This window comes from Hemitrygon akajei, chromosome 31, assembly GCF_048418815.1.
Source record: "Hemitrygon akajei chromosome 31, sHemAka1.3, whole genome shotgun sequence".
NCBI lineage: Eukaryota > Metazoa > Chordata > Chondrichthyes > Myliobatiformes > Dasyatidae > Hemitrygon > Hemitrygon akajei.
This window is the reverse complement of record NC_133154.1, coordinates 19,370,970-19,384,197: the sequence shown is the minus strand read 5'-3', so window position 1 is coordinate 19,384,197 and position 13,228 is coordinate 19,370,970. Positions and strand designations below refer to the sequence as shown.

General features: G+C 49.0%; 1 protein-coding gene across 3 annotated transcripts in view; it reads left to right on the top strand.

The window, feature by feature from the left end:
* Positions 1-12,866, top strand: part of LOC140719398 (protein shisa-9-like) — a 152,369-nt gene extending 139,503 nt beyond the window's left edge. For 2 of the 3 annotated variants that reach the window (XM_073034023.1, XM_073034024.1), the window contains exon 5: positions 7,797-12,866. In XM_073034023.1, coding sequence (XP_072890124.1) covers positions 7,797-8,146 — 350 coding nt within the window. In that variant the 3' untranslated portion in view covers positions 8,147-12,866. The remainder of the gene's footprint in view (positions 1-7,796) is intronic. The other variant, XM_073034025.1, reaches the window with a different exon arrangement.
* The last annotated feature ends 362 nt before the right edge of the window (positions 12,867-13,228 follow it).

Sequence of the window (13,228 nt, the reverse complement as noted above, 5' to 3'; positions counted from 1 at the left end):
GGAGCTGGGCTGGCGGGGAGGAGGGGGATCTCCAGAGCATGTGCTCTTGCATCTGTCACCGGGGGCGGGGGGGGGGGGGGGGGGGGGGGGGGGAGCTGAAGTTCTGAGTCCTCAGTCCAAATCCCACAGCTTCCTCTTTTCCATACTCTTCATCACCCAGGAAACTGACCAGAAAGTGGGAATTTTGGGTCACCACAGGCCACCCATTTCAGGTGGGAAACGCTGAGCTCCAGGCTCCTATGAGTTTGTCTCATCGCATTCCCATGGTGACTATGATTGGTTTCAGTTTCTCCCCCTTTTCACTGCTGGATTTTTAATAGGATGCTTTTAGTGTGATGAGAAAGCTTCCCCCATTTCATCAACCCTCATTATTAATTCACCAGCCTCATTGAAGTTAACCTCCCTTCCTTTTTAACATTTGGGGCAGCATAGTAGCATAGTGGTTAGCACAATGCTTTACAGTACCAGCGGTCCGGGTTCAATTCCCACCGCTGCCTGTAAGGAGTTTGTAGGTTCTCCCTGTGACCGCGTGGGTTTCCTCCTACAGTCTAAAGACCTACCATTTGGTAGGTTGATTGGTCATTGTAAATTGTCCCGTGATTAGGCCAGGTTTAAAAGTGGGTGTTGCTGGGCAGAGTGGCTCGAGTAAATCAGCGCTTGCCGGTTCGATATTACTTACTAGCTTAATCACACAATGTATTTTCCCCCCTCTATTTTGGTTTCTAGAATGTTCCCAATCTTCAAGCCAGCTGCTGATCTTTGCAACGAGCTCTGTCATTTCTTTCACATCCGTAACTTCCTTTTATCCGCAGATGGATCACCCTTCTCACGCACTCTCTCTTTCTCTACGGAATACATATTTTGTAGAAAATTATAAGCTATATCATTAAGTTGCCAACTTACCAATTAATGAGCTTCTCGGTCCAGCTTCTGCCGTAGTCACTAGCCTCATGTAAGTTTGAGACACCAGTTTCAAACCGAGACTTTGATTCTCAAACAGAATAAGAAATTCCATCGTGTTACAATCGCTCATACTTGGGAGTTTATTTCACTGTTCATTAATCTGATTTATTATGCATGCCGAGATTTAAAACAGCCTGTTGCTGTTGGATCCGTAAGGTATCGCTCTAAGAAACTGCCCCGAGTACAGATTATGACCTCGTAAGTATTCTTAGCTGCTTTTGACTAGCCTGATCTTTATGAAGCTTGCAAGAGCCCCGTAATTGTCACAGCACCTTTATCGAGCTGCCTTTACATTTTGATTGATCTCCCATCCTATTGTGTGCTGGGGCTGATTTCACATCCCATAAAACCGTCAAATTAACCTACTAACTCGCACAAGTCTCGGGTGTGGGAGGAGCACGCAGGGGACACGCCCTGTGGCCGGGGAGACGTGTACAATCCATGCAGATATGGTAGCGTAGCGGTTAGCACAATGCGTTACAGTACAGGCAACCCGGATTCAATTCCCGCCTCTGCCTGTAAGGAGTCTGTAACTGTGACTGTAAGGGTTTCCTCTGAGTGCTCTGGTTTCCTCCCACGGTCCAAAGACCTACTGGTTGGTAGGTTAATTGCAAATTGCCTCGTGATTAGGCTCAGATTAAATCAGGCGGCGCGAAGGGCCTATTCGGTGCTTTATCTCAATAAGTGAGTAAAGATAGTCCTAAGAATTGGAATTACAACAGGTCACTGGCGCTAATGTTATGTTTTGTAACTTCTAAACATTAAACTAATTCAAAGAAAGAAATGGGAGTCAGAAAATGTGGGTGTAACTTCGTCTTTACTTTAAGCAAGGCTTGCTAGCTTAATCACACAATGTATTTCTTCCCCTCTATTTTGGTTTCTAGAATGTTCCCAGTCTTCAGGCCAGCTGCTGATCTTTGCGACGAGCTCTGTCATTTCTTTCACATCCGTAACTTCCTTTGTTATCCACAGATGGATCACCCTTCTCACGCAATCTGTCTTTCCCTACGGAATATATCACGTGGTAGTGTGATGATGTATGCAATCAATGTATTTTTACGTATAACTTGTAATTAATTATTTAAATGAACAAGAGTGCTTAATCAAAAACATATTTACAAGATTGCTCAAATATTATTGAAATATTCAGTACAGAATAACTGGTCTACCAGCTGTGCTTTGTGTCGCCCCCTACAGGCTACTTCCTGCACTCACTCTGATCTCCTGTTGCTTATCTCCCACCAAACTGGTGGTCCACCATGATTTTCTGAGCTGGGTCATTGCACAGCCCTGCACAATTGCCATCTACTCTTAGCCCTTAAACTTCTGGCCTACCACACCCCTGGCTCGGCCACCAGCTCAGCAGGGAGCTCACTAATGGTTTGGTCAAGGTAGGCTTTGGAAATGGGCTGATTCGGTTGCTAGGCAACTGATGTAGAATCCTGAAAAGACCAAGCAATCAGAGTGTTGGGCCTGGTAAATCAGAAATTTGATTTCAATCACAGACTGAAGAGATCCAAAGTAACACACACTCACAATGTTGGAGGAATTCAGCAGGTCAGGCAGCACCTAGGGAAAGAAATAAACAGTCGACTTTTTGGGCTGAGACCCTTCATCGGGAGGGGAAAGGAAGAGGGAAGACGGCAGAACAAAAAGCTGTGAGAAGGGGAAGGAGGATAGCTAGAAGGTGATAGGTGAAGCCAAGATGGTGGGAAATGTAAAGGGCTGGAGAGGAAGGAATCTGATAGGAGAGGAGAGTGGGCCATAGGAGAAATGGAAGGAGGAGAGGCACCAGGGGAGGTGATACACAGGTGAGAAGGAGTAAGAGGCCAGAGTGGATAATAGAAGAAGAGGGAAGGGGGAGGGAATTATTTTTGCCGGAAGGAGAAATCGACATTCACTGAGGTATCACTGAGATATCAGGGTAGGTTGTCTCTGGTCACTCACATGTCAGATTCCCATTCCCGTTCTGACATGTCGGCCCATGACCTCCTCTCAGGCCATGATGAGGCCCCTCTCAGGTTGGAGGCTACCCAGACGGAATATGAGGTGTTGCTCCTCCACCCTTGATCCACTCTCCTCCACATGTCAGAACGGGAATGGGAATCTGACATGTGAGTGACCAGAGACAACCTACCCTGATACCTCAGTGATTACTGACGTCCCACACCCAACACCTCAGTGACCAGAGATGCCCCACCTTTTTATTCTGGTGTTTTCTCTGACTGTAAGAGAGGAAGATGGGTGCTTCAGTAACAATGAATGGTGTGTTGTCTCCCTGATGCCAGGATCAGGAATGTCTCGGAGCAGCTACAGGGCATTCTGAAGGGAGAGGGGGAACAGCCAATGGTGTGGTACATGTCAGTACCAATAACACAGGTAGAAAAATGGACAAGGTCTTGCAATGTGAACTTAAGGAGTTGGATAATAGATTATAGAGCAGGGCCACTAAGGTTGTAATATCTGGATTATTCTGACCTTATAACTTTGAAGGTGGATAGGTGAGCTATGTGTATATTCCATTAGAAGTTGGAGGAGATTTGCTACGTCACCAAAGATACTCGCAAATTTCTACAGATATACTGTGGAAAGCACTTGAACAGCCTGCATCACTGTCAGGTGTTGATGGGCACTACACAGGATCAAAATAAGCAGCAGAAAGTTGTAAACTCAGTCAACTTCATAATAGGCCTAGCCTCATCAACGTCCAGGACATCTTCAAGGAGCAATGCCTCAGAAAGGCTGCATCCAACATTAAGGACCCCCATCACCCAGAACATACCTTGTTCTTTATTGTTACCATCAGGGAGGAGGTACAGAAGCCTGAAGACACACATTCAACGATTCAGCAACAGCTTCTTCCCATCTGCCATCAGATTTCTGAGTGGACATTGAACCCATAAACGCTACCTCACTACTTATTTATTTCTGTTTGTGAACTACTTATTTAATTGCACTTTAAAAAGATATATATACTGTAACTTAAACACGAGGAAATCTGCAGATGCTGGACATTCAAGCAACACACACAAAATGCTGGTGGAACACAGCAGGCCAGGCAGCATCTATAGGGAGAAGAACTGTTGACGTTTCGGGCTGAGACCCTTCGTGAGGACGGCGACGGGTCTCGGCCCAAAATGTCAGCAGGGCTTCTTCCTGTAGATGCTGCCTGGCCTTCTGCGTTCCACCAGCATTTTGTGTGTGATACTGTAACTTACATTTTTTATTATTATGTATTACAATGTACTGCTGTCACAAAACTATGAATTTCACAACACACAGCAGTGATATTGAGCCTGATTCAGATTCTGATAAATGCTTGGCTAAAGAAATGCTGTAGGAGGGAGGTATTTAACTTTTTAGATCACTGGGACCATTTGTGGTGCAGGTGGGGCTTGTACAAACAGGACGGGACGAGGTGAGCTGGAACAGATCAAATACTCTTGCTGGGAGGTTTGCTCATGCAGTTGGGGAAGTTTTAAACTAATTTGGCAGAAGAGTGGGAACAGCGGGCATACAGCTAGGAAAGAGGCACAGTGAAATATTGCCGGAAATCTGGATCAATGTACTCGGCAGGAAAGCCCTGGGCGGGCTGAGCACGGCAGAGGGTGGCTACGTTCAGAATCAGAACCAGCTTTAACGTCACTGGCTTATGATGCAATGCATAATAATAAAACTTATAAATTAGAAGAAGAAAGATATATTGAAAATTAAATTAAGTAACCAATGCAAAATGAGAGCAAAAAAAATAGAAAAAACTTAGTGAGGTAGCGTACATGGGTTCATTGTCCATTCAGAAATCTGATGGCAGAGGGGAAGAAGCTGCTTCTGAAATGGTGAGTGTACGTCTTCAGACTCCAATACCTTCTCCTTGATGAGAACAGGGCGTGTCCTGGGTGATGGAGGTCCTTAATGATGGATGCCGCCTTTCTTGAGGTATCTCCTTTTGAAGGTGTCCTTGAAGCTGGGGAGGAAGCTGTGATGGAGCTGGCAGAGTTTACAACCTTCTGCAACTTTCTCTGCTCCCGTGCAGTGGCTGAATTGCAACTATCTCAATGCGACGCAAGGCAAAAGACCTAGAGTGCTACTCAACACGCAGGATTATTGTATCGCAGCAATCTCCAGCTTTCTCAATACTGCAGGGTCTAGAATCTGAGGGTCTGGTTGTGGGGAGAAGTAAAAGAGAAGGTGGCACTGCTAGAATGAAGGAGGACAACTCTTCAAATGAGGCTGTATGTGTCCAGGTTAGTAGAAAGGGGACAGTCTCCTTGCTTGAGGCCTCCCAAAGGCCAGTAGGAGATAGAGTAGATATGCAGGGAAATCACACCAAGGTGTAATAGCAACAGGGATCTGGTAACTAGGACTTTCAGCTTCCTAGTGTTAGTCGGGATTGCCTCCGTGTCAAAGGTTTCGGTGAGGTGGGTATTCTTGTGCCTGCTCTGGAAGGGACAGTGCCGGACTGATCTCGGGGAGTCAGACTGGGCAAGTAAATTATATGTCAGTAGGTGACCATTTAGGAGACTATGACCATAATTATTAAGCTTCAAAGTGATAAAGATCATCTGCAAGTTGTAGGGAAGACTGGTTTCCATATCTCTAACCCTGACCCTAACCCTGGCAGTTATGTACTGGGAAAAGCTACTTGTGGGTCAGTCTACAGCCAACAAGTAGAAGTCTTTTTGTGGATGCCTACCCATACTAGCCCCAGATGCCCATATTTGGCCCATATCCTTCTATTTCTTTCCTATCCAATTATCTGTCCAAATGTCTTTTAAAAACAATTGTATCCGCCTCTGGCAGTTTGCTCCAGATAACTAACCCCTCAGATCTCTTTAAGTTTCTCCCCTCTCACCTTAAGCCCATGCCCTCTTGACTCCCCTGCCCCGGAAGAAAAATTCTATCAGTACTTTCCGTGCACCTCAAAATGTAATAAACCTCTCTAAGGTCGCCATGCCAGCCTCCTGTGTTCCAGTTTTGAGGGTGAAATAGTGAGAGCTCAAGTCCAACATCTCCGACAGGGTGGAAGGCAATACCAGCATGTCAAGGGACAAGTGTTTGAGTAAGAAAAAGAAGGAAATATTTGGCTGGTGTAGAGCATACAAACTGGGCAGAGGAGAGAGTGCGGAGAGGTGCTTAGGAGAAGAATTAGTTGGCTAAAGTAAGGCCACAAAATATCACTGGCAGGTAAGGTGAACGAGAAGCGTTGGCACTTTATCAGGATTTTAAGAGGCAGGGAAAGGTTGGGGGATGCATAGGAAGTGGGCAGGGTCTTCAGCGGATCTTTCTCCTCTGTATAATGACATTGGAGATTGCTGGGAGTGAGACATGGATATTTCAGAGCACTTAATCATCCATAAACAGAGGGTAGTCAATGTCTTAGCAGATATAAAGGTGGATAGATCTCCAGCGCTTCATCAGATGAATCCTTGGTAGCAAAGGGAGGACTAGCTGAGGACCTGAGATATTTTAAAATCTTCATCAGGCACTGGCTAGCACTTGGGCCGAAGGGCCTGTTTCCCTACTCTATGCTACTTTGACTCGATGATGAGGAGCCAGAAGACTGAATGACAGCTAATATGGTTGCTTTATTCTGGAGGTGTAGCAGGAATAATCCAGATAACTGCAGGCCGTTGAGTATTACATCAGGATAGGGAAACTATTGGAAAAGATTCTGACAGACACTTAGAAAGGGATAGAACATGCAAGGTCAGCTTGGTCTTTTTGGTGATCCTGTCTAACTAAATTGATTTGACTTTTTCAAAGTGATTACTTGGTATATTGAAGCAACACACACAAAATGCTGGAGGAACTCAGCAGGGCAAGTAGCATCTATAGTAAAAAGTACAGTCGACGTTTCAGGCGAAACCCTTCGGCAAGACCTGATATGTTGATGCAGCCAATATTGTTGAGTTCTACATGGGACTTTTGTGGGGCATTGGGCATCTCACGTGGAAAGCTGGTGATAAAGGTCAAAAAGGAGAAGACACTAGATGGATAGAACGGTGGCTACAGGCCAGGTCTGTTGGGGATGTATCCCAGACTGCTCTGTCTGCCTCATGGGACCCAAGGCAAACTGCATCTGAGCTTACCTGGAAATGGGAGACAGAACGTGATGGTAGAGGGGTTCTTTTGTGACCACCTTTGACTTGTGGCGTACGTCAGAAATCAGAACTTGGTCCATAAGACCATAAACATAGGACCAGAATCAGGCTAGTCAGCCCTTTGAGTTTGAGCTGCCATTCAGTCATGGCTGACTTATCAATTTCCCTAACGTCTGAAAACCAACCCCCTTTGTTTCTCCACTGCCACCTTCTCCTCTGTCTTTCATTCCCCATTGTGGTGGCCCTCTTACCCCTTCTCTTCTCCTGCCCCCGCCCTTACGACCTGCCCATCGCCTCCCTCTGGATCCCTTCCCTTCCAGCCCTGTCGAAGGATCTCGGCTCGAAACACTGACACTGATTGCCCATTTCCCTCCAAAGATGCTCTCTGACCATTTGTCTTCCTCCAGCCTTCTGCTTTGACTTATTTAGAGATTCGGCACGGTAACGGGCACTTCCTACCCATTGAGTCCACGCCGCTCAGTTGTACCCATGTGACTCCGTTAACGTTACATCTTTGGAACGTGGGAGGAAACCAGAGCACCAGGAGGAAACCCATGCGGTCATGGTGAGAAGATATCCATATAGACTGCGGAGGAATTGAACTGAGTTGCTGGTGTAATAGCATTACACTAATCACAATGAGCACGCTTGCCCACCTAGTCTGTACTGAAACAAGTTTTGCGTGTGAGGTCTATACACACTAGCCGCCTCTGATCCCGCCTTTTCTCCCAGCAGAGACAGCCTCGGACGAGTTTTACTCGAAGCGGTACCCCGTGATGGATCTGCCCGTCTCGGGCTCCGCCTTCCCCGCGGTCAAGGACAGGCAGTCGGGCGAGCCGTGCGCTTTCCTGGCCGTCACGCCCCGGCAGAAGACCAAAGCCAGCAAAACGAACACGCACCCTCTGTTCAGCTCGGGCTACGGGGGTTGGGAGCAGGGGCAGCCCCTGGGGCAGCGGCAGGCCTACACCAGCAAGAGGCAGTACAGCATCGAGCACCTGCCCGAGATCTTCAGCCCCCCGCTGCATTACAAGCAGCCCCAGCGGCACCTCTCCACCAACAGCAAGACCGAGGTGACTGTGTAGCTGACGCGGCACCAGGGAGCGAGTCTGTTGTACCAAAGGCCACAACAAAGAGCAAAATGGAGGAGAGCAGTGGTGGGTGGGAGTTGCGTAGGTGGCGGGGGATGGACGGATTGACACGGCGGGAGAAGCCCGGGCTCCGGGCTCCGGGCTCTGGGACAGGATGGTGAGAGGGGGTCCAAGGGAGGGAGCTGGCTCTGCAATGGAGGGGACGGGAACTGTGAGGACACATGGGGAAAGAGGTGCAGCCCTCCCCTAGGGCAGAGCAGTGCTGCACTGGGTTACAGTGATGCACTGGCCAGTTCCAATGATGCACCGGGTGGGCTACAATTATGCAAGTGGAGTTATAGTGGTCGCACTGGGGATTTACAGTGATGAGCTGGAGATGTCTCACTGGGGGCGGGGTTTGAATTTGATGGTTGGCCAGATGTGGCACTGGGCCTCTGATTAACTTGTTTACCTCTGGCCTGCCAGTGTCCTTCTGCCCAAATCCCCCACTGCAGCCTGCAATTCCCACCCCTGCCCGTCACCAGGGTTCTCTTACCCTTTTGTTCCTCATTTCCCAGCTCGGGTGCACCTCAAACTCTCATCCTGTCAACGAGCGAGCGGCGAGGGCCGGGAGACCCCAGCCTCACCAGGGCTGCCCGTAGCATCAGGGCGCAGGGAGCAGCCCCAAGTAAGGCAACACTGGATGGGCCTGCTGAGAGGGGTGGGAGAGCAAAATCCAGTGGAGGCCAATGGTCTGAATGGTCTGTTTGTGTATATTCTTTGTAACCGCCTGCTACAACGTTCAGACCCCTCCTCCTCCACCAGATCCCGGCAAGGGAGCAGAGAAACCTCTCACCAACATCTCAGTGGTCCTCTTCCTACTATTCACCTGAATTCTTCAGTGCCAGGAATTCCTCGTTCACAGTTTTCCAAGGATTCACATCCCTCCCTACCTCGATCCTATTTGGCTGCCCCTTCCCTAAGGGCTGCTCGCTGGGTTCCAGAATTCCCCATTCCTAAAATCCAGAATTTCCAGAATGTTCTCTGTGCCAGGTTACAGCTGACTGTAAACTCCTCATCTTGCAGCATCTGCACACCTCCATTGTCTAGGAGTTCCTCTTGTCCTCAGCTTCATCTGATTAACCCCAAGCCCCTGCACTGAAACCACTGCCTCCTCGAAGCTCCTTCCACACCGCGTCAACGTTAATCCTTGCTTGCGATCCCCTCGTGCAGGAAGCTGGTGGGCCTCGCCTTCCCAAAGAGAAGTGGGAAACACTGGAAACACTCACCAGGCCGGGCAGCGTCTGTGGAGAGAGAAGCAGAATTAATGGTTCAGGTTGAAGCTTCTTCGTCACAACTGGGCAGGAGAGGAAAGCTAATTAGTTTTGAAGTTACACATACAAAACACTGGAGGAAATCAGCTCATCAGGCAGCATCTATCGAGGGAAATGAACAAAAGCATAGTTTGGACTGAGACCCTTCATCAGGACTGGTGAAAAGACGAGATTTTGTTTCCTTCCATAGATGCCGCCTAACTCATAAAGTTCCTTCAGAATTTTAATAAACCTGTTTCCTGTCTCCCAGTGATGACAAGCGGTCTTTGACCTGAAAAGTTAACTCTGTTTTCCCTCTCCACAGATGCTGCCTGACCTGCTGAGTGTTTCCAGCAGTTTCTGTTTTTATCTCAGAATTCCAGCATCTGCAGTTTCCTTTTTTTCCCTGTTTTCATTTTCTTCCCCTGCCCTGTTGTAGGGAGACCCATGGGGTCAGACACCCTCATCATGTATGGAGTGCTCAGTCCTTGGAGATGCCTCAGGAGTCCAAGGGGAACTCCCTTCCCAACTTGACACAACTCAGTAAGGCTCCCGCCATTTCAGGAAATGCACAAAGGGAGAAGGTGCTTGCCTCCGCAGCTGGGGAAGAGTGTGGGAGGGCTACCCACATACCTCGATCAGCTCAGGAATCAGAGGAACCCCACAACTCGCAAAACCACTTGGCGCCATCTTGTCCTTGATGGTAAAAATGACCACCCCACCATCTTCCCTGGTGATGCCCGTTCGGGCACACGTCGAGCACCATTTAAGTGTCACGGAGTAACCAGGCCCTGTGGCCCGGTTGGTGCTGACATTCAAACCTATTCACACTATTCTGGCCAGATTCCCATCAACTCCCCCCAACCCCAGATTCTAACCTTTACTAACCCATGGGGGCTGATTTACAACAGCTAATTAACCCCCTGACCGGCATGTCTGAGAGATGGCGGGGGGCACCCAGAGGAAGCCAACACAGTCACAGGGAGAACATGCAAACTCCACATAGACAGAAGAGGAGATGGGGACTGAGACTGGGCAACTGGGGCTGCGAGGCCAACAGCACTACCCGCTGCTTCACTTTTTGAGAGCTACTGCCCCCCCCCACCAGCACCAGTGCACAGCTCTTCCCTGCAACTGGCACCCCCCCCCCATGAGGACCTCTCGTCTCCTCGCAGCCCTTCCGCGTACAGCTTCCGCCACCTACCCAGGGGTCCCGTTGCACAGGGAGGAGCGGACCCATTCTCCACCCGGCGGGAGTACCCAGACATTCCACGGCATCTCAAGGGTGCCTGAGACTAGGCCGGTGCTCTGCTTCGAACCCGAGCGTGGGGGCAGCACTCTCAGCGAGGCAGGAGCCACCGTCCTGTCAGAGGGAGTTGGTAGCTGGACTGTTTTGTGGTGGCCTTTGACAATGTTGAGCAAAAAAAAAAGACAAATCTGTAATGTATATTTTTATTGAACTAAAAACCTGAATCCTCATCAACAGGGATATAAGTAATGATTTGTGGAACCTAGATTGTAGAAACTGTCAAACTGTTTGTACAGTAATATATATGATTATTTAAAATATTGGGGGGCTGGGATTAATGTATTTTCAACACCCTGAAACCTACCAGTGGGACTCTCGCCAACATTAGTATCCCACTTTCACTGCTGCCCAGATCAGAAAGCAGTCATTTGATTGGCTGGTGGATTGACCAATCCCTCCCTTTCCCTAGGCACGCAGAGAACAGTAGAGCCCGTGTGGCCGATTGGAGCTCTTCCTGATGGGAGAATCTGGCCCTGACTTGCAGGCCAGGTCCTCCTCGCGCATGAGTGCCCTCGTTATCGAGGATGGTCCGCGATTTGGCTTTGGTTTCTGAGGGATGTCGTCCTTCCTGTCACAAGAAAGCTTCAGGGCCGGGTGTGGCACACCCGCCAGCCTTCAGCTGTGACAGGGACAGTGGAAACCCGGCAGATTCTAACAGAGAAGGCTGGAAATACTCAGTGGGCCAGAAACAGAGGTTACAGATTGATATAAACTGGAAAGGCTGGTTATCTGATATTGTTTAATCCAACGTGGAGTTTGGACGTTGGACTTTGATGGGACACTCTAAGACACAGCAGTGAGGGCAGGAGTGGAACGGGGAATTAAAGAGAAACCCTTCTCAATCCTTCAAAAATTATCATTGGGGAAATTCTGTTAGAGAAAGTCCTCATACACCAACCCCCTACCCACCAGAAGCAGCCCTTTCCCCACAGGACTGTAACCCCGGCCCCCTTTCTCCATGAAAGCCCAAAACCCTGGAGGGCGGCTGAGACAAAGGCCCAGTGCTGAGATCTGGATCTCCCTCCACGCTGAAATGGGACCGCACGCTGTAGTTTAAATGCTCCCCCGATGAGCGTTTGATGGCAGGAAGCTGTAAATTGAGAGTGCTCCCGGCCTTTGGCCAATTGGGTCTCGACTTGACAGTATTTGGGATCAATGCCTGTTTGGTCACCCTCTCAGTTCCAGCTCTGAGCTTGTCACTCTCATTTCGTTATTTATCCTCCTATAGTAAGAGGAGCGAGAATTGGCCGTTCGGTGCCCTGAGCCTGTTGTGTCACTCATTAGGATTATGGCTGACCTGACTACAGATGCTCCACCTTCTCACCTCGTCCCCATAGCCCCCAGTTCCCCTGTAGTCAACATTTGCCCATCTCCGCCATGGATATACTCAGTGACTCTGCCTCCACAGCTCTCAGGAGAGAAAATTCCGGAGGTTCTGGACTCCGAAAAGAAATGCCTCCTCTTCTCCACCTAAAGTGGCAACCTCTTCCTCTAAGGCTTTCCCCGTGCTTCTAGATCCCCTCCTACCTCCCAGCCTCCGAATCTTCCACCTAAAATTGCCTCCTATTCCTCAACCCGCAGGGAGTTTTGGCCAAAGCAACTCTCTTATTCCTGGGTCCCTTCCCACCATCCCAGCAATCACCCTGGAGAAATTCTCGGATCAGTACTCAACCGCCTAGGAGCTTGGCAGAAGGATTCACCTCCAGCCTGTCATTGGCTAGCATGCACACAATGGGCAGAACAGCCTAAATCTGTGTGGATGTTTATATAATTCTTTGAACTGGTGCACTCCTTTTTTCTCCATTTAAAGTGATAAAGAACTTTCTCCCTAGCACGTTGCTACAGGAGAGCAGAGTCCACAGCAGGGAATGTCGCCGTGTGGGATTGTGGTAAAGAGTGGGATGAACCAGTTACTACGCGAAGGAAACAGCGAATGTTGGAAACATCCGGCGGGACGGGCAGCATCTGCAGACAGATAGAACTAACCTTCCAGCCTGACGACCTTTCACCAGAACCTGTCCATTCTGATGACTCTTTTCAGGCTGAAACCTCAACCCAGTTTCTCTCGCTACAGATGCTGCCTAGCCACGGAGAGATTCCAGCATTCTCTGTCTTTATCAGCATCTGCAGTTTTTTTTTACCTATGAGCTATTGGAGATTTCACTTAGTTGGCCCAGGACCCAATTTCACCCATTTTCTCACCTTTTAGGAGCACCTTATTGGCATGACACAGGCCATTCAGCCCACTGTTGGCTTCTATCAGAGTGATCCCCCCACCCCCCCCCCCCAAGTCTCTTCCTGGTGGACCTGCATCCCATTCTCTCCCCCATGTCCATCCATTCCCCTTTGGTGCTTGTTGGCCTCGGGCACCTCCTCAAGGCCACCGAGGTACCGAGGTCAGAAGCAGGATGAGTAATAGATGGCAGGTGTTGTTGATCACATCCAAACCAAAATTATTGGATGTGATGGGAATCC